Raw genomic sequence first — 23738 nt, 5'->3', positions numbered from 1 at the left:
GATAAATACACACAGGTGTAAATGAAAACAAGCTAAATGGAGAAATGCTGGTCTCTTTTGTCATTTGCATGTTATTGCTAATTAACCTAGACAACAGCTGTTTAAGACTAAAATAAGCAATAAGGGTTCAAAATCTTAACGAGCGAGACCACGAAAGTGAAGCTGAAGTGTTACTTGAGCAATAAATGCTTCTAATTAAGCAATTGGGTTGGAGCAAAAACCTGCAGCCACTGTGGCCATCCAGGACTGTATCTGCCCACCCCTGGCCTAGACCAAGGGCTACAGGGAAAAATGAGTTGATAGATGTTTCAAAGTCATAATTCATGAGTAAATAGGAAAGTCATGAGGCCTGAACTAATGACAGACGAGTTGTCCCTACTCTATGATGTTCCAATGGAACAAGAGGTACATCAAGAAAGGAGAAGACCAGTATAAAACCAGGCTAATACAGATGTCCCATAATCTCTTTCAGTCCATATATCCAGAGACCATGCCATATCAGAGACTACACAGTTTACAATGGTAAAGATCCATGTGGTACTCTAGACTCCTAGCAAGATGAACTGCTACTCATCCAAGTTGTAGTGGTATTATTTTGTTGCACTCATATTTGCATTGTGTTTTGGGAACATTCAGGACTTTCAAGTTAATATATTAAGCAATAATAAAAGTGTAATCCTTCTCTTCTTCTTGGTTTGGTATTCTCTCTTTTCTCCTAGGATCCTAGATATTAAAAAATGGACAATGGAGCTAGAGACAATTGTATCTTTTTGTGACAGGTTGGTAGGTGTAAACGTACAATGGCTATAGTGGGGATTTGGGACATTCTGTTGTCAAGTTTCTCAGAATTACTCACAAGAACTTCACTAAAAGGCACACTATGATAAACATTTGCCCTGCCTCTGAATAGGACATGTTTGTGAAGCATTGTAGACCTAGTACCAACAATGAGCATGAAGCCACATCTGTGAATGAATGATAGAAAAATTCTGAAACAGCCCTTGCCACAAATTAACATTCTTTATGACGTTTTGTAGTTTTCAGATAGTAATGCTGAGTCATAACCACAAAGATGATAATAATAATCATCAATGTAGAAGAAAAAAGCATAATAAGGTAGGATATTCAGCTAAGCTGTATGTAATTATTGCCACTTTGCAACATTATGAATAATACTGTAATGAAGACCGAGATGGAAAGACCAAGACATACACACGACAACAGGCACGTTTATTTAACAATGAATGATTCACAGCCATACTTCCAGAAGAACTGCCTTCCTGCTGTTATCGCAAACGAGAAATGCCTCATAAAGTAACAGTTATACTGAAAATACCCACGGCTATTCCTGCACTGTTACTGAAATTCACTCTTGAACTCCACTGTGGCATTACATACCTCTCTCCATGATCCCGCCTTACCTCCTACATGGTTCTATTTATCCAATGCCCCAGGAGTCTGTGCCAGCCTTCTTTAACCTTCCCAGAGTTTTAAAGTTCAACACATATATTCTGGGGGTTTGTGGAATGCAGCGCACAGTGTACCTGACAATCCAACCAATCTGTACCAATCCAGCCCTACCTATCTTAGGGGTAATTTGCCAGCTATATAATATACAGTTTGCACCCAAGACCATCTGTGTGTTGATACAGAGATCCTTGTTTCCTAACTTAGGAAAATTAATAAAGTGCCTTTACTCCTAATCCTAAGGACTAGAGCAAATTTGCATCACTCTGAGATTTTTGATCCAGTTAGATCCATGCTTCTCTAAGACACATGATAAATACAGGCACAGAACTATGTAATAAAAAGAGTCTGAAAGTGAGAATAGGGCCTAGAACACTCCTTCAAAAAAACAGGATGTTCCAATATATGACTAGCAATTTACAGCTGTAACTGTCCACGACTCCCTAAGGTTATTTAAATGAGGACTGTAACTGGGGGAGGTTGTAGGGGGTGCTGGAAAGGTTGTGTACTGTGATGGGACTTGAGAAATGAAGCTGATTGATACTCCAAAAGTATCCACCTACCCTTTGATGGAACCTGAGATCATCTCAGAAACATTAAATGCAAAGCAGGAACAAACCCTGAGCAGGATCATCAATCATCACAGAGTACGTGTACCACACCAATGGGGGAAGTCACAAACCACCCAAATGCTCTGATAAATGATAATGTGCTATTGTGACTTTCTAAGTTAACAATTGGGACATCGCCTTTTCAAAGTTTACTCTATTTATATTCATCTAATTTCCAGTAAGAGATCTTTGAAAAGCATGAGGCCACTATTGATTTTCTAGCTAAGCAACACAAGTAGTAACAAAGAGTTGGCTGACTTTTTTGTTTGTTTACTTTTTTTTCTGCAAATACAGAATCACTTCAAGGGTACCTTGTTTACCAAATGCCATTTCTTGCTGAAAGGATTATATATTTTTTTTCATTTTATATATTTAAATAAGTTACGATGTCAACATTATATCACAGGCTGACAAAATTGGGTAAAAAAAAAAAAACTTTTAATTTTCCCCCTGGGAGCTAGCACTTGGAAAGGTGTTCATACAACATTTCCCACTAGGTTGTCATATTTTCCACGGCTAATGAATGTATGTTATGCTGCACATCTCTGCAAAGAATTCTGGAAGTCTGAGGACTCAAAGAAAACAAAAATATATAGGCATACTCTGCACAGAGAGAACTGAGGTCCAGGATTCAGATCTAACTCTCAGCAACTGTGAGGCTGGCATTACCAACTACTATGCCACTCTGCTATCCTGTTCTGAAAGAAGATAAAATGGTAAAACAGTACCGTTCCTTTGCAAAGAAGAAGTCAGTCTTGAAGAGGATACAAAGTCATTCCAGGAGCCCAAAACTAGCCTTAAACAATTGTCGTGTCATTTAATCCAGAGGAAACTCTTTCAAAACTTCAAACCAAAGTTACCCCACGCTAGAATGACATGAGTGCACAAGGGCTGTAATGTGGCAATACCACTCACAAACCAGCCATGCCACCTAAATACTAAACAAGGGTGGTTTTTTTTTATCCCATTCATTCATTAGTTTCTGTCATTTATCCACTAAAGCCAGTATAATAATATGACCCTGATTTTTTTTTAAAAAGAATTCACCCAGTGCCCATGGAAAATATATGCTCCCAATCCAGTTATTTTGTGCTACTGTATATGCCTATTCTCAGTGAATAATTACATATTCAACCAAATGCTTGTATTAAAGAGTTTGCAGTTAACAGAATCATTTAGTACTTGTTTGATTTATGCATTCAAATTTGTTATGCAATAACATGTTATGCCACCTTAGCGGAGATAAACACCACCAACATCAAATCCTTTATTTTCTGCGTTTGAGGTAAACTTGCTTATGCATTTAAGACCGTTGCCTTAAAGCATAATTCATCAAAGTTTCATGTTCAGCTCATCAATGGATGGCCAAAAATCTGATTTGGAGCAGATTTTTTGACGCATCATACATGTGTTCATGCAGCAAAGCTACCCAAAGTCCTGCATTACCGCCATTGTGCCTGACCATTAGAATGAGGCCAAAACTGTGTGTCCTGGACCTTTGTGCTGAGAAATCACCAACAACAGGAATGGCCAGCCTTACTCAGATTTATACCGGATTGATATGACTTAAGTCAGGCCTGACTGTTATCCAAATTATATAGACAAATTACTCTAATAATTTAATTAAGTGAATTTCACTTGGAGCTTGCAGACCAGACTAATGAATCAAGCAGCACAATGTGGCATCTTCAGACAATCTCCTACATTCAACAATAGTTCACCCTAATAAGTACATGAAAATAAACGTGAAAAAAATTCAGGTGAGGAGTAAATACCTTCTCATGGCATGGAACAGCACATCAAAAAAAAAAATCTAAAGAAGGTTTTCCTTTAGCAGATTCAAAAAAAGGTTAATCCTCCACTGAAAAATAAAAGTTAAGAAACAAAAATATTTTGGATGCTGAACCTCCATTATATTTGCATTCAAGCAAACTACCAAGTCACGAAGATAAAGCAGTAACCTTAAGAACCTTGAAGAAGTTTCTGATTGAGATATTAGAACAGCATAGCTATTAGTTAAACAAATGAGACTGAAGGACTCAATGGTGTCCTCTCGCATGTCACATTTCTTATGTAACACACCTTACAAGGGTTTCAGAGCTAATGTGCTCTCTTCTTCTCTATTTGTCATGGAAAACATTTTAATGCAGGATAATGGAACATTGTTTGGGTTAAACAGCCACAAAACTCCAGGCTAACTGTTCTTTCCTGGCTGATGTCACAGACTGTGGAGTTTATATTTGTACTCTGGTTTCCATTCATATTTCACAGATGTTAATTTGATTGTTTACTCTACCCTGGTGTGAATGGATGGTTCAATTTTTGGCTCTGGTGCCACTTTTGTGGAGTTCGCTTGTTCTCCAATGTCTTCATGTGCTCTCCACTGATATTGCTGTTACCTACAACTTCTCATTGAATCTCCATGGGTCCTCAGCATGTAGCTCTAGGAATCTGTAGAGTTCACAGTTTTTAAGCTCTCTGCAATGTCATGTCAAAATCCTTAAGGTGTTCTGTTCACCTTATATCTCAAAGATGAGCAAGATACATTAGTTTGGGTGCTGGAATTTAAACCATGTTTGCCAAGTTCAGTCCCTGCTTCTTTCGTAGTTTGTGATGCTCTGTATCTAATTTCACCTAAACAATAAATGGGGAAAATTATAAACAGTTATGATGTTGTAAGTCATCTTGGGTAAAGTTACCTGCCTAATATAGAATATGAATAAATTGTTAACTCTAAATAAATACTTTGAAGTATGTGTGAGTATGCCCTATAAAAGCTCTGCATCACGCCAAGGGATTATGCCTGTTGTAGTTTTATTTTTAAACATTTTGAAAAGACAAACTGCTGGAGGCACAAGCTCTGATGAAATATTGTATAAACCTAATTTTACATTAATCATTGTTACAGCAAAAAATAAAAAATATACTACAACCTCAAAAGCAGCATAAAACCTTTCACAAACCCAAGCTGATTTTCAGCTTACAAAAAAATTACCAATTAGAATGAACTACTTTGAACCTAAACACAGGGCCAAGCTGTCAGGTCCAAATTTGAGACATCACAACAGAATAAAAATCTGAGTGTTACTCAACAAACCATGCAACTAATACACACTAATTAGTGGTGGAAACCTGAAAGGGATGGACATGCCCACAAGACAGTGACCTCCCTCCTTGAACCAAATCAGACAATCAAAAGCTGTTCACCTATACAAACAAACACAGAGCTGCTACCAGAGTCAAGCACACCCATGACAACAAAAATACAAACAAATAAATAAAAAAAACCCAGAAGCAAACAATAAAACCTGTTGGAGTTTCCCCCTGTACAACATCTTACACAAACTAAGAAACAAGAAGAAAAGAAAACTATATGAGACAATTTTATTAGACATGCTTATTGACTACAGGATTCCAAAAGCCAGTAATATCGCTGCCCTGGCACAAATCATATTGGAGAAGAAACCAGAATAGGTATAAAGACTGGGCGTAAATATGGGGCATAACTTGGGAAGCACAGTGTCAATGTAATTAGTACTCCGGGTCCCTGCGTCTGAACCTCACAGCTTGCATAGTTTGTCTTTATGGGTTTCTCTCGTGGTGCTAAAATTTTTCCTCTGACATTCCCAAACATGTGCATGTTAAGAATTAGACTAATCTGTGACTCAAAATGGGCCGTATGGTGGGCGAGTGCATGAGCAAGCCTTGCGATGGACTGTCACCCTCTTCAGGTTCAGGTCCTGCCTTACACCTGAAGATGCTTGGGGCAGATCCGATCCTAGTAAGTTTAAGAATGTTATCTTCTTATGTTACTGTCACCTTTGTATAGTTTAACAAGATTCAGCTCATCGTAAAGTAATGAAAACAAATAACAATAAACATGCAGCAAGCACCCCAAAGTGAACTGCAGATCACAAGTATCTTCTGAAGATTGTCATATAATGAGAATATAATCAAGATGGATCAGAAGTGTTCACCAGAATCTAATTGGATTCTTAACACTTGTAGTTCAAGAACTTTGAAACAATTGTGACATCCATGTATCAAATTTAGAAACTGATAATTTTAATTTGTACATAGAGGAGACTGAAATATTAAAAATGGAGATTTGAATAAATATAGGTTACAAATAAAACACACAAGTGCTTATATACAAGTCATTGATATAATTAGACAAATAGCATCACAGTATGGATACAGTCATGAGCTGAAATGATTGGCAAATCAAATTACACATCATAGCTCAAAGAAGAAATTTGTACAGTTTTGCAAGAGGGCTGGTAGTTAAGTTTGCTCAACATGCTGAGACTTCACAAGCAATAATGACTCAAGCAATACTGGCATTGGAAGTCTGAGAGAAAGACAACACCAGGTAGGTGTAACTGTGGAATGATGACCATAAGAGAATTTCCAAATACTATAACCAAAACAACAAATGATATAGTATCCTTGTAATACAATTCCAGACAGAATCTATGCCAAGACAGAACATCTTTAGGACTCACACTATTAAAATCATTACCCATGTCAGCGTTTCTCAACCTTTAATAGTGTTAATCGCGCTCCCCCTAACGTTTTTTTGAAAGGAGCCCACTAATACTAATTTGTTCTTAATCAATGATATATCATAGATGAATATTTTATTATACCTACTTTACTTTTATTGACATTTTTTTTTGTTCTTTATTTCACCTTATACAATTTCTTGTATTAGGAATTTGTTAGTTTTTGCATACCCCTTGGGGTCAGAGCACAAGGTCAGGCATTGTACAGCGCCCCTGGAGCAATTCCAGGTTAAGGGTCTTGCTCAAGGGCCCAGCAGAGTAGGATCTCTTTTGGCAGTGATGGGGATTCGAACCGGCAACCTTCTGGATACCAGCACAGATCCTTAGCCTCAGAGCCACCACTCTACCCTTATCTAACTCTATATTTATTTTTCTAGTATCAGAATGTAGTTTAAGTTCATTTGTTTTGGTTTCAATAGATGTATTTTTCATATTTTTGATTCTTGTTAATTTTTTTCACATCTTCGCGCCCCCCTTGGGGGACCCGCCCCACAGACCTATGTTACACATATATATATATATATATATATATATATCTTCTTTTTTTGTTCTCTTTTTGTAAAAGAAAAAAGAAAAAAGCAAAGGAAATTAATTGTTCATTGCTCCAAATCTAAAATAAAGAAAGAATTCAATTTCTAGAGGAGGTCAGGGTGGTCAACGTCAAAACTTCATGAATTTGGAAAACAAATTCTACAGCTAGCTACCACTTGGAAAGTCATTCACTTGACATTTCCTATATTTTTCTAACAAATTAATTAAGTGAAAAAGTCATTGGACCACACTTCCTACATAGAATCCCTGCTTTTTCATTACCATAATTACCATACACTTTTACGGATTTGTTAAGCAAATTTGGGCTTTTAAATTTCCATAAAGTCACACTCAGTTTTACCTGTACAAAAATCTATCCATCTATCCCCATATCCCCATGGAAAAAGTCTCCCAAAAAAAAAAAAAGCCAAAAGCTTTTCTTTACATAGCTTTATACTTTTAGCAATAGTTTATATGTGAAAATATCTCTCTAAGTACATTTAACTCTTAATCCCAGTCACAAGGCTGCATGCACAAAACACCAAAAACTGGCCAGCCCCAAATTTTACAGACATTGCCTGCATTGCCACCTCAATGTATAAACAGCTATAGAATGAGGTCAACCAAAGGAAGATAAGCCGAGTCTTTCTGGGTAGGTCACTCTGCCACAACTATAAAAGAGCTCCAATAAAAAAAGTTCTTGGTTTTTGAACAATTTTAATTAATTCAGTAACATTTTTTACTAATTATTTTCTCTTCAGCAGATGTTGTGGAAAAAAAACTTTCCTCTGTCTTCAAAGAAGACAGTCACGGAGCCCAGATGAGAATGCAGATCATTGCTTTATTTGAAGAGTTATGCACAAATGTCTCAGTCCATGGAGTAAGCGATCAATAAAACAATTCATCTTCTTTCCTCTTTTATACTTTTTCTAATTACCATTACCTCATCTAATACATCATATTATCCATCCATCCATTATCCAACCCGCTATATTCTAACTACAGGGTCACGGGGGTCTGCTGGAGCCAATCCCAGCCAACACAGGGCGCAAGGCAGAAAACAAACCCCGGGCAGGGCGCTAGCCTACTGCAGACATCATATTATCTGACTTTCAATATGCAGAAATGTATCATCTCATCCAATCAATTAAAGCCACCAGTAATTTCTGAGTCATGCCAATTCTCCCATTATTTTGAACATCGCATCATTAAGAGGGGAATTTGTTACTCAATTATCTCATTCTAACCTTGGAAAATTACTTTGGTAGCTCATCCAAGATGAAGCAGAGACATCTTGAGCTTTCAGCTTTAAATTACATTCACTCATTTTCCCTATGTATAATAATTTATTCTGTTATGGCTTTATGTATATGTACACTTGTAATCTTGCCTGAAGAAGGGGCCTGAGTTGCCTCGAAAGCTTGCATATTGTAATCTTTCTAGTTAGCCAATAAAAGGTGTCATTTTGCTTGGCTTTTCTGTACACTTGTAATAAATTGTAAAATATTATATATTAACTAAAAATTCCACACAAATTATTCTTAAAAAGTTACATGGCAGACTAATTGCAAACTCGGTGACACCAACAGAAAACAATACTCGGCTCTAAGCCACTTTGAATCATTTGTTGAAGGTGACTCAGACAAGCATTCCCAATTCATAGTCACATGAAACCAACATCACTTTTGAATTGTCTTCTTTTTTCTGTGGAAGAGGTTAATCATTTGTAATAAATGGCCCTTCAAAATGTACAGCTTAAGCATTGCACTGACTAAGCACTGCAGTGACTTATTTCACACACTTGTGACTCCATTTGAAAGAAAACCGACTTAATTCAGAGAGTGATTAACATTGCAGCAAATAAAAGGCAAATATAAATACAATATTAAAAAAATAGGTGGCAAGTGCAAAGCTAGCTAATCGGAAAAAAATGAGAAACGGAGCACATCAGTTGCAGTGGATAGAAAACCCTCTGTACAAAGGAAGTCAGACTGGCTTCTATTAATTCCTCCTATCTCCAACATGAAGGGAGATAGGAGGAATTAATAGCCATCAATGTGTTTTTGTGTTCTGGAGAAAGAACTTATAAGAGTAAAACAAGACATGGCAATCCCCCCCCCAACCTGATTACAACATCTTTAAGATCAAACTATATCTGACAGACAATGTAGCACAACTCCTGGTCCAGGATTTGGTCTTGTCAAGTCTGGACTACAGTCATCCAGTTTCTTCTGAAAGCTTGACAAGGTTTCTGCTTCAAAATGATTGGATGAACTAAAATAATTGATATATAAACAGATAGAATAAAATAAGGTCCCCTTATACAGTACAAGTGTAAGTGGGATTGTGAGTATGTGTTAGGGAGTCCTGCAAGAGACTGGCATCTTGTCCAAGGCTGGATCCTGCCCTGCACCCAGTTCAGCTGGTATAGGGTGCACCACAATTCTGAGTTAGATTATCCACGCTGTTATGTTAGAAATGGAAGGAAGGGAGGAATGAGGGAAGGAAGGAAGGAAAGAAAGACAGACTATCTAAAAACAAACCACCTCCCTATCTTACAGCACTAGTGTAGGAAACAACCCCATTAAAGGTTGAAGTTTATCACATAACACACCAACATCAGTTTAATTTGGGGTCAATCTGAACGCATGTCCTTAGGATACGGGACAATCCTGGAGTATATAAAGAAACACAATGCATAAACAGCAAGGATCAGAAAACTCCACAGAGGAAACACCCCAGAGAGTAAATGAACCAGCTATGCTGCTTACAACAATAGCTGTTCAATATTTAACACTTAAACTAAAATCATAAATTATACTTAAAAGGACAGCACTTCCCTCTCAAAGTTTGAGGAACCAGGATTCACTTTACACTCCATCTCTGCTTAGATTTGATTCCTTTTCTTTGTGCAAGTGTTTTATTTTCACTTCCAGTACCCCAAATGTTTTTAATTGTCTGACCCGATATGATTGAGTGTGGGTTTGTGTCCTAAAGAGGGCTGACATCTCATCCAGTGCTAGTTCCATTCTTATACAAACTACTGCTACTACATAAACCAGCTCCATAAAACTCAGTAACAGAAAAAGCAGGTTCAGAAAACAATGTAAATTAATTAAGTTTACAGACAAAGATGGCAAAGCAAGTCCCTTTGTAGCAAGTAAAACAAAAATGCCTCAGGCATTGCTTGAGGAGTGGGGTGTTAATAACATTATATTTATTTAAAACCTCCAAAATATTTTAATATGGAAAACTGAGTTACTAAGAAGCAGAAATATTTTTACTGTGCATATGGTATATCTGACTGGTAAGGCAGTACATGTCCAAACAGATACCACACTAAGACGTAAATTCTTATGGTATTGTAATCTAACCTGAATGACGAGTTTTCACCTAACAACTCACCAGGCTATCATAATTGTTCTGAAGCCAAATGTAAAGTGTTAAAGACAAATGAACAACATGTGACTAGATGAGGAAGTCTTAAACATTTGGTTAATAGTTGTGTAACTTACAGGAAAATCCATTTCTGAATGATAACAATGCAGTAATGGGTTTAGTGCCTTGAACAATAACATCAGGTCTTCTGACACAATTCATCCCAGTTTTACTGGAGACAAGAAGATAAACACAACAGAAATCTCCAAATTTTTCCCTGTAGACAAATAAAGTTCTATCTATTAAGGAGCAAATGATAATTTGATAATGAATCTATTTACAAGATGCTTTCATAGACACTGTGAAAGGATTCTTCAAAGAAAATGACACCCCAAAATCAATTAAGGGTCTTCTATTGAGACATCACCAGTCCCTATCCATACACTTTTTCTGTGACATCCTCCTCCAGCCCTATCACATGAGAGATGAGATAACCTTGGTCTTTCAATCAGCTAATCCACCTTCCATGATGAAGGGATTTAAAACAAAGAGATTGAAAATGTTTAAACACCAACATCTAAATAACATTCACAGTTAAAAGAAAGAGAAACCCAGAGGTATCAATGAAAAAAAACATAGAAATCAAAGCATATGACATCATTTGCGTAGACTTTCCAACAGCCTTTGATACAGTTGATTAATTTTGAAGCTAGAAGCCACTGGTATCAAAGATAACTTAAAAATGGATTTTAACTTGGTAACTCAAGTCAGAGACAAAAAGTAAAGATAAAAGGAGAATGGGATAAGGTCATCAGTGTGGTCTCTCAGGAGTCTGTGCTTTGAATGTTACTTTCTCTAAAGTTGTCAAAGCATTGCATAATTTCTAGTCAGAAAGTCTATGAAACTTCACGACTGCAGTTGCTAGATCTTGTTGCCTGGAAGAACTCAGATTAATTGACTAGAAATCACAGGTAATGACTGATTGCAAAACTCTCTCACAACTTCTCAGCACAGTTTTAAATTTCCAAAATATCATGAGCCCGCAGCATTCTAGCAGTCAAGAACGTGCTGCCTGACAACACTGATGTCTGTATGACTATTCCTGGTATGGCACGTTCAGCTACAATCTCTGACCCTCGGCCCCCACCCCATCCCCCCAGCCCTTTCAAACATGACAAATGTGAGATGTCAGACAGAGATGAGTATCTTTTCTGTTAGCACTGTTGAAAACACTAGCTTCCATCATTTCCTTGTGGCCACATTTTAGGAACTGTAGTTCCAGGTGAGTTGCTTGTTGGTTGTCAGCTCTTGCACACATATGAGCCCACCACAATAACTTCAGACAAAAATCAATCCTGCTTGACTTTGTTGGGTAGAGAGTTTTAGACTGGATTCACCGAGTCACTGGAGATGTCCAGCTACATGACTGGTGGCCAGACGAGTACGCCATGACAGTCCCCAACTCTCCGATATTATGTAAATGAAAGCCTATTACTGGAAATCATGGGAAAATTGGTGTAGTGTGAGAAGGGCTTAAGTTATATTGAAGACATTAATTCTGATATGGGCGGCATGGTGGCGCAGTGGTAGTGCTGCTGCCTTGCAGTTAGCAGACCCGGGTTCACTTCCTGTGTAGAGTTTGCATGTTCTCCCCGTGTCTGCATGGGTTTCCTCCCACAGTCCAAAGACATGCAGGTTAGGTGGATTGGTGATTCTCAATTGGCCCTAGTGTGTGCGTGTGTCCTGCAGTGGGTTGGCACCCTGCCCGGGATTGGTTCCTGCCTTGTGCCCTGTGTTGGTTGGGATTGGCTCCAGCAAACCCCTGTGACCCTGTGTTCGGATTCAGCGGGTTGGAAAATGGATGGATGGATGGATGGAAACTAGTAAAATTTGTAGATGACATTAAAATTGTAGAAACAACATACAATAAAAAGTTAGCAAAAAAAAAGTGAAAAAGAAATTTTATGAGAAAAAAAAAAAATGAAGGGCTATATTATAAACATAACAGCATTAATTAAAAGAATGGGCAACATTGACCTATAGAAAGCAGCTTCTAATTTCGGGGCTTAAGTTGACAAACCACTCTCATCATCTGGGTACTGTGCAGATACAATTAAAAAGGCAAATACAATATTAGATTATATTATAAAATGTGTTAAATGTAAAATCAGGAGATGTTATATGTATTCCTACTAATGGGACTGTATCTGTAGTCCTGTAAGTAGTTCTGGTCACCACATTACAAATCAAACGCAGCAGCTCTACAAGCTGGCCAGACAAAAGCAATCAAGTACATCCCTGGGCTGAAGGGCATGTCCTACTCTGACAGCACATTGGAAATAAACCTCTTTTAGTCAATTGTAGAAGGACTAATCCAGATCTTCAAAGTTCTCAACAGAGGCAATTAAACAGACCTATCAGTATACGTACTTAGAATTCTTTCAAGACTGAAGCGTTCACACGAAAGGTCACAGGGATGCAGAACAAAGAATCAAGCAGCATAGTGAAAGCAGAAGTCTTTTCAAACTGTAAAAAGGTATCTGGATGAGATACTGAGACAACCTGGGCATTACCTAATGAAACAAGCTTGATGGCCTGAATGATCTCCTCTTACATTTTACTGTATGTGCCATAAACATTCAGAAATAGCCAATATCAGAATGTATACAGTGGATTCTTATTTGAATGAGGGGTTTCAGTTTGAAGGGCCCGAGTACTTTCTGAATCTACCGTGTATCACATATGACCAGTAAGTACACTTTTTAAAAATAAATGGTTCTTCAATGACACTTTACTGGATGTGGGGTTTCTTACAGAACCATTGCTTAAGAGAGATATTTCATACTCGGAAGCATTCTTTGCAAATGAAATTAGTTCTTTGTGCTTTGAAAAGGTTTGTCATATGTGGAGAAAACAGAAATCTTTATTGTATAGTAGGCTAACTAGCAGGACACCGAGACATGAAAAAACCACGAACATAGCATTGTTATTGTAGGCAGCATAATCCTTTCAAAATAAGTAACCCGTTTGTATTTCAAAAATCTTTTAATTATGTATACTGATTATTTATGTTGCAGATCTAAATAAAGAAAGGCTCTTTCAGGAAGCGCCATGTGGATGGTTCTTTTGGGAACCAAACATGGCTGCCCTATAGCACAGTTTCTTAAACATTTTTTCAAGTGACCCAATCTTGGCCTTCTTAGTGTCACAGAGTCCCAGTTCTGAGGGCCATCAGATCTTTGGGGGAGGGTATTCCTTTTGCCAAATATCACAGCAGAGCAATATTGATTGCTTAAGCTACCTGTAGCAAACCATCATGAGACACACTGCAAACCTTATGAGACCCTTTCCCATTGAATACAATGGTGAGTCACGATCTGGCGTGACCAAAAAGGCAGCGACCCACAGAGCTCATAGTTTAAGAAACCATGCCCTATGGCATCACTCTGAAGAATCACTGTGGCACTTTTATTTTAAAGACTAAAAAGTCTGTCTAAGATCATCCCCCTTTGCGCTTCATCCTCTGAAATTAAATAGTAAATGCTCTCTTCCGGATTTCTATTAAAAACAAAAATGACAGTGCATAAAGCTGTGGAACAGTGGACAATGGTAGCACATAGCTCCAAAAGAAAGGGACTCAACCTTGACCCAACCACCATGCGTTTAGATCATCTAAATAGCACTGCAGTCTTTGATAACACCGACCGACTTTTACTTGGGGTTAGATGGAAATAGACTATGCATTAAGATATGTGAAGCATTCAAAGAAAGAAAAAAATCAATAAATCAAAATGTATTTATAGACTCCTCCATCCTTTGTCTCAGTTACATTCCCCTGATGAGAATCCCACAAAGCAACAGCCTATCCCAGACATATAGGACTCTCTCTGGACAGGGTACACGACCATGGGGCTGATTTACAGATGGCAGACATCACATGTACTGTCTGTGACAGGAAACCAGAGACCTCATAGGAAACTCACTCAAATCCAGCAACAGCAGGCAAATGTGTTAAAATAAATAAATAAATAAATAAAAAACAATGCTCCAGTCAGTAATTAGATTAGGATACTATCACTGTGACAAAATCAAGTGAAACACTGTTTATGTAATGCATCACATTATAAAATTGAGTACCTCTTTACTATAAAAAAAATGAAAAATTAAAAACTGTATCTTGTATTGCTCTGATCATGCTTTTTTTTCCCCCAGGACAGTGGTTCTGAAAGGGAGCGCGAAGATGTGAAAAAAGAGAACAAGAATCGAAAATATGAAAAATACATCTATTGAAACCAAAACAAATTAACTTAAACTACACTCTGATACTAGAAAAATAAATATTAGAGTTAGATAAATGTCGATAAAAGTTAAGTAGGTATAATGAAATATGCATCTATGATATATCATTAATTTAAAAAGAACAAATTGGTATTAGGGGTCTCCTTTCAAAAAAACGTTAGGGGGGCGAGATTTAAACTCTTATGAAAACTCGGGTCGCAAATACTTAAAAGCTGAGAAACGCTGTAGTAGGAGGTCACTACATACTGGAAGCAAACACAGCAGCAAGACGCCCAAAATTAGGACCAACTCGTGGTCCATCCCATGGCATGCTGATACACAATCACGGACTCCGAGACATTTCAGAGTCCAAAATCAAAATAACTGGATGCGTTTGGCATCTAAGGAGGAAACTGGAGGCGAAATAACAAAGACAGGGAAAAACAGGCAAACACGCCATGGACGGCACCCCAGAGAAAAACTGAGCCAAGGGTCCAAGTGCTGCAAAGTATTGATATTACACGTTTTTAATTGCTCGTCTCTTTTTATTCTATTATTCAAATGACAGGCGTTTCTTTTTACTTCTTAAGTGATGCATTTCACTTTACTCATAACATTTCTTTAGAAGACCGAAATGTTTTCTGTTGCAAGTTTTTGGCTTGTACTAACACGTCGATACGAATCCTCATCTGGCATTACAGCAGCATTTATTACAGGAATTAACTTTAAAATGATTCTTCAGGAGGGTGCAAATCAAACAATGAACACTATAATTGTTTACAGTTTCTCCCGTACAGACGACAGTCTTGATCATCCACAATTCCGTGTATTCGCCAATTTCAGTTCGTGATCCCGATAATACTGCTAATGTACTTTTAACTGCTTTAAGACGTTTAGCCTTTATGGCACTATCTATATTCGAACTACCTTGTATAGGCTAAATAAGTATTGTAATCTGGTTGCTTTGAGCGTTATGCGTGTGTCCTTGGTTAAGGTCTTCTTAATGTCGAGTTCCAGTATAAAGTGAGACAACACAAAAACGAAGCAACAAAATGCGTCAAGCAAAAGTTTGTTTGGACGATCTTTTCCAAAACCCAACAGTAGCGTAATTCAATTCTAACTGCCCCGGGAGAGACGCTACTCGGCACAGATGGCACCACAGCCCCTCCGCTGCGCAGCGCCCGAGGCTCAGCCAACAAAGCGTCTTTCTGCGCTCTGCTCAGCGATACCAATCAGGATGTGGGCGAGGCGACACTCACAAGCGCTGCTCGCAATACACAAGCGGCTTGGCTTTAGATAACCAGACACGCAGCTCTTCAGCTAAGTTCTTCTTCTTCTTCTGTTTTTTTTTTTTTTTTTAAATGGGAGCGGCTAAGCGTTTGAAGAGAATACACTGCTAGCTAGTGTTTGAATTTTAAAGTCGATGATAAACGTGAAATGACCCTCCAGCTTGAACATTCAACTCAATTACCTGTGCTCGCACTTTTCACACTTCACCGGAAAAGTTAATCGCGATCACAATCTAAACTTACACTTTATGCGCCCATATACGAGTAAACACACACACATCCAAAAATCATAAAAAGGGCAGCAAAAAATAACGTACCCATCCATTTCTAAATCCAACCATTGTGACAAAACCGTTTTGCGAAACTGTTGACGTTCCCTGAATAGCCCTCAGTAGAGGAGAAGAACATATGTAAGCAATGATAAGGGCTGTCCAAACAGAATGTATTCTCAAAATTGTACATGGATATTTTGACATATTGTTTGAATATTCAATGTGAGGTATAGGAAAAGAATGTTAACATAAAGAACCAGAATAATCAGGTCTTCCAATCAAATGAGATAATTTTCAGCCTTTGTATTTGGTGTGCATTTCCTGTAAGGACAAAGATCTTTTGGGAGATAATATGGTCAAATCCAGATATTCAAATTCTTCAGAAGAGATATCCATTTTTATAAAGCTTAAAAAAAATTGTCAAAGGCCTGGGCTACCATTAGCTTACTATCAGGCAGATAACACAAAAACAGAGGAGAAATCTGTATAGTCACTACTTTTGCTAAGAGGTGGTTGGTGTCCTACTAACATCACTGCAGAAACTCACAATTTTGCTCAATTGGATGAAACACAACCATAAAAGGTGCCAAAGTGGTTCTTTCATTGTAATATCATGAGGGAACAATTTTTGTTTCCCAAAAGAATAATCCAGATGAAGGTTCCGAAAAGAATCTCTCTTTATTTAGAGCCATAACAGATGATAAGATTTGTGAAATACCAATAAGTTACTGATTTTTAAAGTTTCTTGCTGTAACAAAAGATAGGCTCCGGTCTTCTCGACTCGTCAGCATTCTGCTAGGTATACAATAAATTAAAGATTTTCTGATTTAAGAAAAGATAAGGAACCAATTCAATGTCCAATGCGTCCTTGTCAAGGAATTGTTCCATGAAAAACAACACAGTGCCATTAAAGAACCATTATTTGAAAATGGTGTGACAATCAAGGATATACAGGAATCACTTGCATTTGTTAAGGTCTGTGAAAAATTGAGGGAAGCTACTATAAAGTTAATCACTACACTGCACTAAACATCTTGCTCTTCTCAAGCCAGCTAATCCACATCTGGATGTCCCACCACAACACTACAGAACCAATGATCCAGATAGATGGGACAGAAGTTGAATTTGGCTGACGTAAAGACACTGAGGCTTGGAGAAAACAAACACCACACACCAACATTAAAGGCTCAACCCAGCTATGAACCATACTGGAGACAGCACCATGATGTGGAGTTCCTCAACCCTCCAGGACAGTTTGTAATTACCAGAGGAACAGTGAATTCTAAACTGTATTATCAAACTCTGCAGGAGAATATGAGGACCCCTGATGTGAAGCTTGTGTCTTGGGAGACTATGGGGTTGAGCGCTGCTTTCAGCTGTTATGACAGAAACTTAAAATAAGATGGATAATACAGCAAAATAATGGTCGCAGAAAAAAAACATGATCAAAGTGTTTTTAAATAAATAATAATACTTTTGAATGATCAAGTATGAGTTCTGCCCAAACTCCTATTGAAGTGGCAAGACATTCTAGAAACAGAAAGCGGGCAAAGCCCAAATACCTCCTAAATACTGACTATGTTTAATCAACATACCAAGAAGTGTTTGGTTGCTAAAGGAGGTTACATTGTTTACTACATCTGAGGGTTCACACACATTTTCCATTGTTTGCCAAATCTTTATTAAATGCATTCAAGGCTACTGTAAGTATAATTGAGAGCAGTAAGGGTCCTCCCTGCGTGGAGTTTGCATGTTCTCATTGTGTCTGCGTGGGTATATCCTCCCACAGTCCAAAGACATGCAGGTTAGGTGCATTAGCGATCCTAAATTGTCCTTGATGTGTGTGTGTGTGTCCTGCGGTGGGCTGGTGCCCAGCCCAGGATTTGTTCCCGCCTTGCGCCCTATGCTGGCTGGGATTGGCTCCAGCAGACCCCCGTGACCCTGTCTTATAGGATAAAGCGGGTTGGAAAATGACTAAAATAACTGACTAATTGAGAGCACTTTTTGGTTAATCAGATAATCTTTACCTCAACTAATATCTTTACAAAAAGATCAGACTGTATTTTAAGAGCATTTAATGCAAGAATTTAGAAAGTTTTACGGGTTTCAAAACCTCTCTCAAGTACGGTATACACCCAAAGTCAGTTGCTGATAGTTTGCTATATTATTCTATTTATATGTGACCATTGGTAAGGATGCTTGAAAAAGAAACACATAGTTGATAAAGAATGAAACAAGAACAGAATGAAAATTAAAGCTAGGGATTTAGGGAGGGGGATTTCACAGTCTAATATCAGAAAAGTGAAGACGAAGTCTCAACTGAAACAAGACAAAGTACAACACAACTGGGCCCAGTGGATTCCATTTTATGCACAGGAAACGGTTACGGGAAAGCGGAGGGGTTTCCTCATGACACAACTGTAATTCATTTAGCTCCATTAAAACCATCACCAACTAAATATTTAAAGAAACGAAATATGCTTTTATCTTGTTATTTATAAACCCATACAACCAAATAAAAATTCTTGTTACTACGCCAATCAGATCGCTTGACTTGATTAATTAAAATGAGAAGGTCTGAACAAAGCAGTAGTAAATGGAGTATTAATTAGTCATATAATTTAAACACAACCTCAAAATCATAAAATACTTTTTAATATGTGCCATCCCAAGAGTATTGTGTATAATGAAACACACTCATACACTTCACTCAACCAGTATCTGGAATGCTCACATTACAGCCATGAATCCCGTCCAGGACTGGTTTCTTACTGGATATTTCAGAGTACTTAACATCCGAAATGTTGACTTATTCCGACAGCCCTCACTCAAACATTTTCAGGTTGAGGAGCAGGTTTAAAAAAAACAAAAAAAAAACAACATTCATCAATACTTTTTTCACACTTCTCTATCGTCTTTGCAGAAGTGTGAAATCTTTGATTACCATCAACATACTTGACGTAACTAACTGAACAAAGGCAAATTCAAGTTGTTATACTGTATATACATCGCACACATTTTGGTACATACTCGAATACTGGATGGCATCATCCAAGTCACTTTAAACTTGCGGTTATCTTGCAAAATGCGCGTGGGAGCACAAAAGTCTAACCGTAGGCTGAGATACAAAGAGGCACAGCATATATGAGAACACCACAATTGCGGTTTCAGCATCTTCAAGGCAGACGTGCTTGTACGATTAAGAACTTGCTTTTCCGTAATGTGCTACCAACAAACCCAACAGGAAAACAAGAACACCAAAACCGATATATTTTAACTTCAGGCCAAACGGAACGCTATTATGGTTAAGCTGTATCCAGTCGTCGAGTTAACAATACATAAACACACATGCTGAACCCATCACCGAGCATACTTCCAACAATAGCCAAGGCACTTCAGTTTTGTTTTTTTTTAATTTCCTTTCTTGCTAGTTCCGTCCAGCAAGACAACGTCACAGACACAGATGAGCACTTACCGCAGTTTAAATGCCTGTTAGTAATCCTCAACACCCCCACCACCGGCTCCGAAACAGGGCGGTTCTGGGATCCCCTATTTCGAGTTGAACCTCTTTGAATCCGTAAGGGCACAATTCCATCTGAAAACTGCAGTCCATCGGACAGTCCCACTGTATCAGTGCCGCTTGCTCCATTAGTTACAGAAAGGAGGTTATTGTTGTCTCCAAGCCGATGCTGCTGTACATCTGATGTAAACGTGCTCGGCTGATTCGATCCACTGTCACGCTCTGTTCGTACGTCTGCGATGCTCTCCCCAGACCGACTCGGTTCATTTACTCCTTCTAAAACGCTGTCACAAATGGCCAGATTGTCGAAACTATGAGGTCTGCATCTTCCTGCCCTTCTGTGATGGTGCAATCTTACTTTATTTTTCTCAAAAATTGTATTTGTCTGTGCGCGGCTAGACTTAGCTCCCATATCTGTGAACAAGCACGCTACAACATACACACTTAGGCTACAACTGCACTTGAGGAAGTAGAGAAGTGCGCTTTGTTCGCTTCTGGATTGACGTCAGAAACTGAGAAACTTTCTCTGCCAATCGCCTCTCGGAAAGAAGTTGTTTTAAAAATGCCCCACGTGTTTTTTAAAGGTAAAGGACTCATATAGATAGCTTCTACCTCCTGGCATAGGCGGATGATAGATGGATAGGAGAAATAAAGAGACAATGTCATGATAGATAGATATCATTTAAAAAACAAACTACACTGTTTAGCTCTTAATTAACTCTTCTTAATAAAATGTTATTCGGTTCACTAAAATTCCCCCTTAATGGAGTAACTGCAGTAAATTCTGAGTCATGTTGTTCTTACGCAGGTTATAAAACATACGAAAAGTAAATATGTGAGCAAATAAAGATCGAAAGTGACTTTGTCTGACTGCCTGCAAAGTATTTCGAGGATATGTACAATACCATCTTCAGCGTTTTCACTATAGTCTTCTATTACATTTCTATTATACTATAGTCTTCTACGGTATTTGTTTAGTACATTTTCTTGTGCTTTTTGGTTTGAGAATACCATACGATGCTGCTTGAACCAACAAGGCAACAATAACCTCGAGATGGGACAACAGGCTAAATCAGGGGACACTCATACACAATGCACAGACCAACACACATTAACAATTCACATCTGAGAGTGTGTGAGTGTGTGTATATACAGTATATGTTTTGGCAGACAGGTTTAGATTACGGGCATGTAATGCAAAAAGCGTGTTTAAAGATACATGGATGGAAATGCGGTTGTTTATTGAAGAGCAGATGGTATTCAATTCTAGACAATAAAGAGCTTCTTTTACGAAAACCTTACCTTAACCATATGGAAATGTTACATTATAAATGTAAATTTAAATTTGCATTTTCGATTTATACTGCTGCGGTGGGTTGGTACCCTGCCTTGTGCCCTGTGTTGGCTGGGATTGGCTCCAGCAGACCCCCGTGACCCTGCGTTTGGATTCAGCGGGTTAGAAAATGGATGGATGGATGGATTTATACTGTAATCTATTTAAACCTATTTGTTTTCACTATAAAAATATCCTTATGTTCCAAATCTTATATTTTAATCTGCGGAAACATCATTTTTCAGTTAAGAATATGAATGCCAAAAGTACATTTAAATGTTTTATTTTAAACTTTTGCTGTACAATGTATGTGAAGCTCAGTTTGGTCAATATTGATTGTCGTTAGTTTAGATGTAATTTGCATTTTTTTTCATTTGGTTATTTATTGATGCTTTTGTTACTTTGTATGGCCTGAGACTTACTGGCGGTTTTCTCCGGCGTTTCTGTCTGCGCAATGCCTGTTGCTGATAGGACAGGCACTGGCACCTCACCTAGATTTTTACTATTGCTGGCTAGTTCTAAATTGAAAGAAAGAATGAATACTTCTTAATTACTTTCATATGTTTACCTAGTGTGTGCTTGGTGTGTGTGTGGGTGTGTTTGTGTGTGTCCTGCGGTGGGTTGGCACCCTGCCTGGGATTGGTTCCCTGCCTTGTGTCCTGTGTTGGCTGGGATTGGCTCCAGCAGACCCCCGTGGCCCTGTGTTCGGATTCAGCGGGTTGGAAAATGGATGGATGTTTATCTGCTTATTTTTCTATTTTGTTTGATATTTTAACATGAAATCTCCATGGCAGTCACTTTTACATGATTGGATTAAACCCAACGGTCTACTTTATCATTAAACATACAAACAAGAGGCGAGTCACAGATTTAACCCAATTAGCACCATACAACGTTTTTATATTATGTCTTTCCACAATAAAACCTAAGCTAAGCCGTCCTGCAAATAAAGGCAAAATTGTGTTTCATATTTTTCGTGTAGAATTTTTTAAAAAGGTATTTTATTTTATTTTCGAAAACCAGAACATTACGATGGCATTCTACTCGATTAAGCATAAATAATAACCTGACAGATATAACAATTTACTTCGAAATAAATGCAAAGAAAACAAAGTAAACATTACAAAAGAAGAAAAACAACCGTAGTTTTTCACTTAACAAAATATTGGAGTCTACAATTCTGTCAGAAATCTGAATCACTTAGTTCTAATTTTCACTTTATTCTGTCATAGTCCTGTATTAGTCGAGGTTTGTCATGATCTTCTAGTATATATAATGTAGCTTTCAAGCGATTTTCCCGCAAATAAATAATTAGAACATTTTAACATTTTGCATTAATGCTAAACTCCAACGTGGCGCCTGTCCCACCGACACTGTTCAGTTTTTTTCGGATACTGTAGCTTTAAGAGCGCCATGTGCTTCCCTCTCCAAAATTCCAAGTTATGTGGTGAATGCAGCAGATGCGTCAGCTGTGTTTTTCTGCAGACATATTGTTAGAAGAGTCCTTGGAAATCCCCTTTGAAAATCCTGGAAGTAATTTAGAGAAATGTCTTTGGAAGTGTAATCTCTTATGGTAAACGTATATGGGAATGACGATCATGATGACACAACATACAAATTCTTCTTCTTCTTCTTCTTCTTCTTATTATTATTATTAATATTATTATTATTAATATTATTAATATTATTATAAGTGGTAGCAGTAGTAGTAGTAATAGTAGCGGAGTTGGTAGTATTACATTCATGCGAAAATATACAGCTTTGTTGCAATGACTTTTTTTTTATTATATGTATTAGCAATTGTTTTCATTAACTATCCTAATGTTCTGATGTGTAAACTGTTACCTTTAATGGCGTTGACATCTAATAACTTAAACTGGTAGGGACTGCATCACATTACAAACAAATGTACAACTTTATCATTAAGGTAAAATGAGATCACTTATTGTACGGTATGTACAGCATTTTTTCTAAACAAAAGGGAAAGAGCAGCATTGTTTTGTAACGCATACTTTGCATTACAATGCTCTCTGAAAACGAAAATCACAACAATTTAAAGTAGTTTCTTCCTTTACTGTTTCGATGATTTGACTTCAAAAACTTTGCAAGGATCTAATCATCTCATATAATACGAGGTTGCTTTCCCCCAATACTGAGCCTTCCCCCTGCGAAACTGGATTTAGAGGATGTTTAGACGGATGAATAGATATGTTGACAGTATGTTACGTAGATTTACCTCGAATAGAAATCCATCCATCCATTTTTCAACCCGCTGAATCCGAATACAGGGTCACGGGGTCTGCTGGAGCCCGAATAGAAATCTTTTTTCAAATAATCATTATACTTTACACACTGGCCTAAATGCACTTGAAAATTGTAATACATAAATACATAAACAAATAAATATTAAAAAAACATTGTGTCCTTAATTTGGCCTATTCACGTTCAAGTTTCTTTCTAATCCAAATAAAGAGTACTGTATATGTTAAAGCGA

The 23738-nt window shown here is 37.7% G+C and overlaps 1 protein-coding gene across 1 annotated transcript in view; it reads right to left on the bottom strand.

Moving 5' to 3' along the window:
* zgc:66427 (uncharacterized protein LOC406256 homolog) overlaps positions 1-20393 on the bottom strand; it is a 58986-nt gene extending 38593 nt beyond the window's left edge. Inside the window, exon 1 of the mRNA XM_028793584.2 lies at positions 19867-20393. Coding sequence (XP_028649417.1) covers positions 19867-20323 — 457 coding nt within the window. The 5' untranslated portion in view covers positions 20324-20393. The remainder of the gene's footprint in view (positions 1-19866) is intronic.
* Positions 20394-23738: the final 3345 nt, after the last annotated feature.

Source organism: Erpetoichthys calabaricus, chromosome 2, assembly GCF_900747795.2.
Source record: "Erpetoichthys calabaricus chromosome 2, fErpCal1.3, whole genome shotgun sequence".
NCBI classification, from domain to species: Eukaryota; Metazoa; Chordata; class Cladistia; order Polypteriformes; family Polypteridae; genus Erpetoichthys; species Erpetoichthys calabaricus.
Note: the sequence above shows the minus strand (reverse complement) of the source record. Positions and strands in the feature narration are given on the sequence as shown.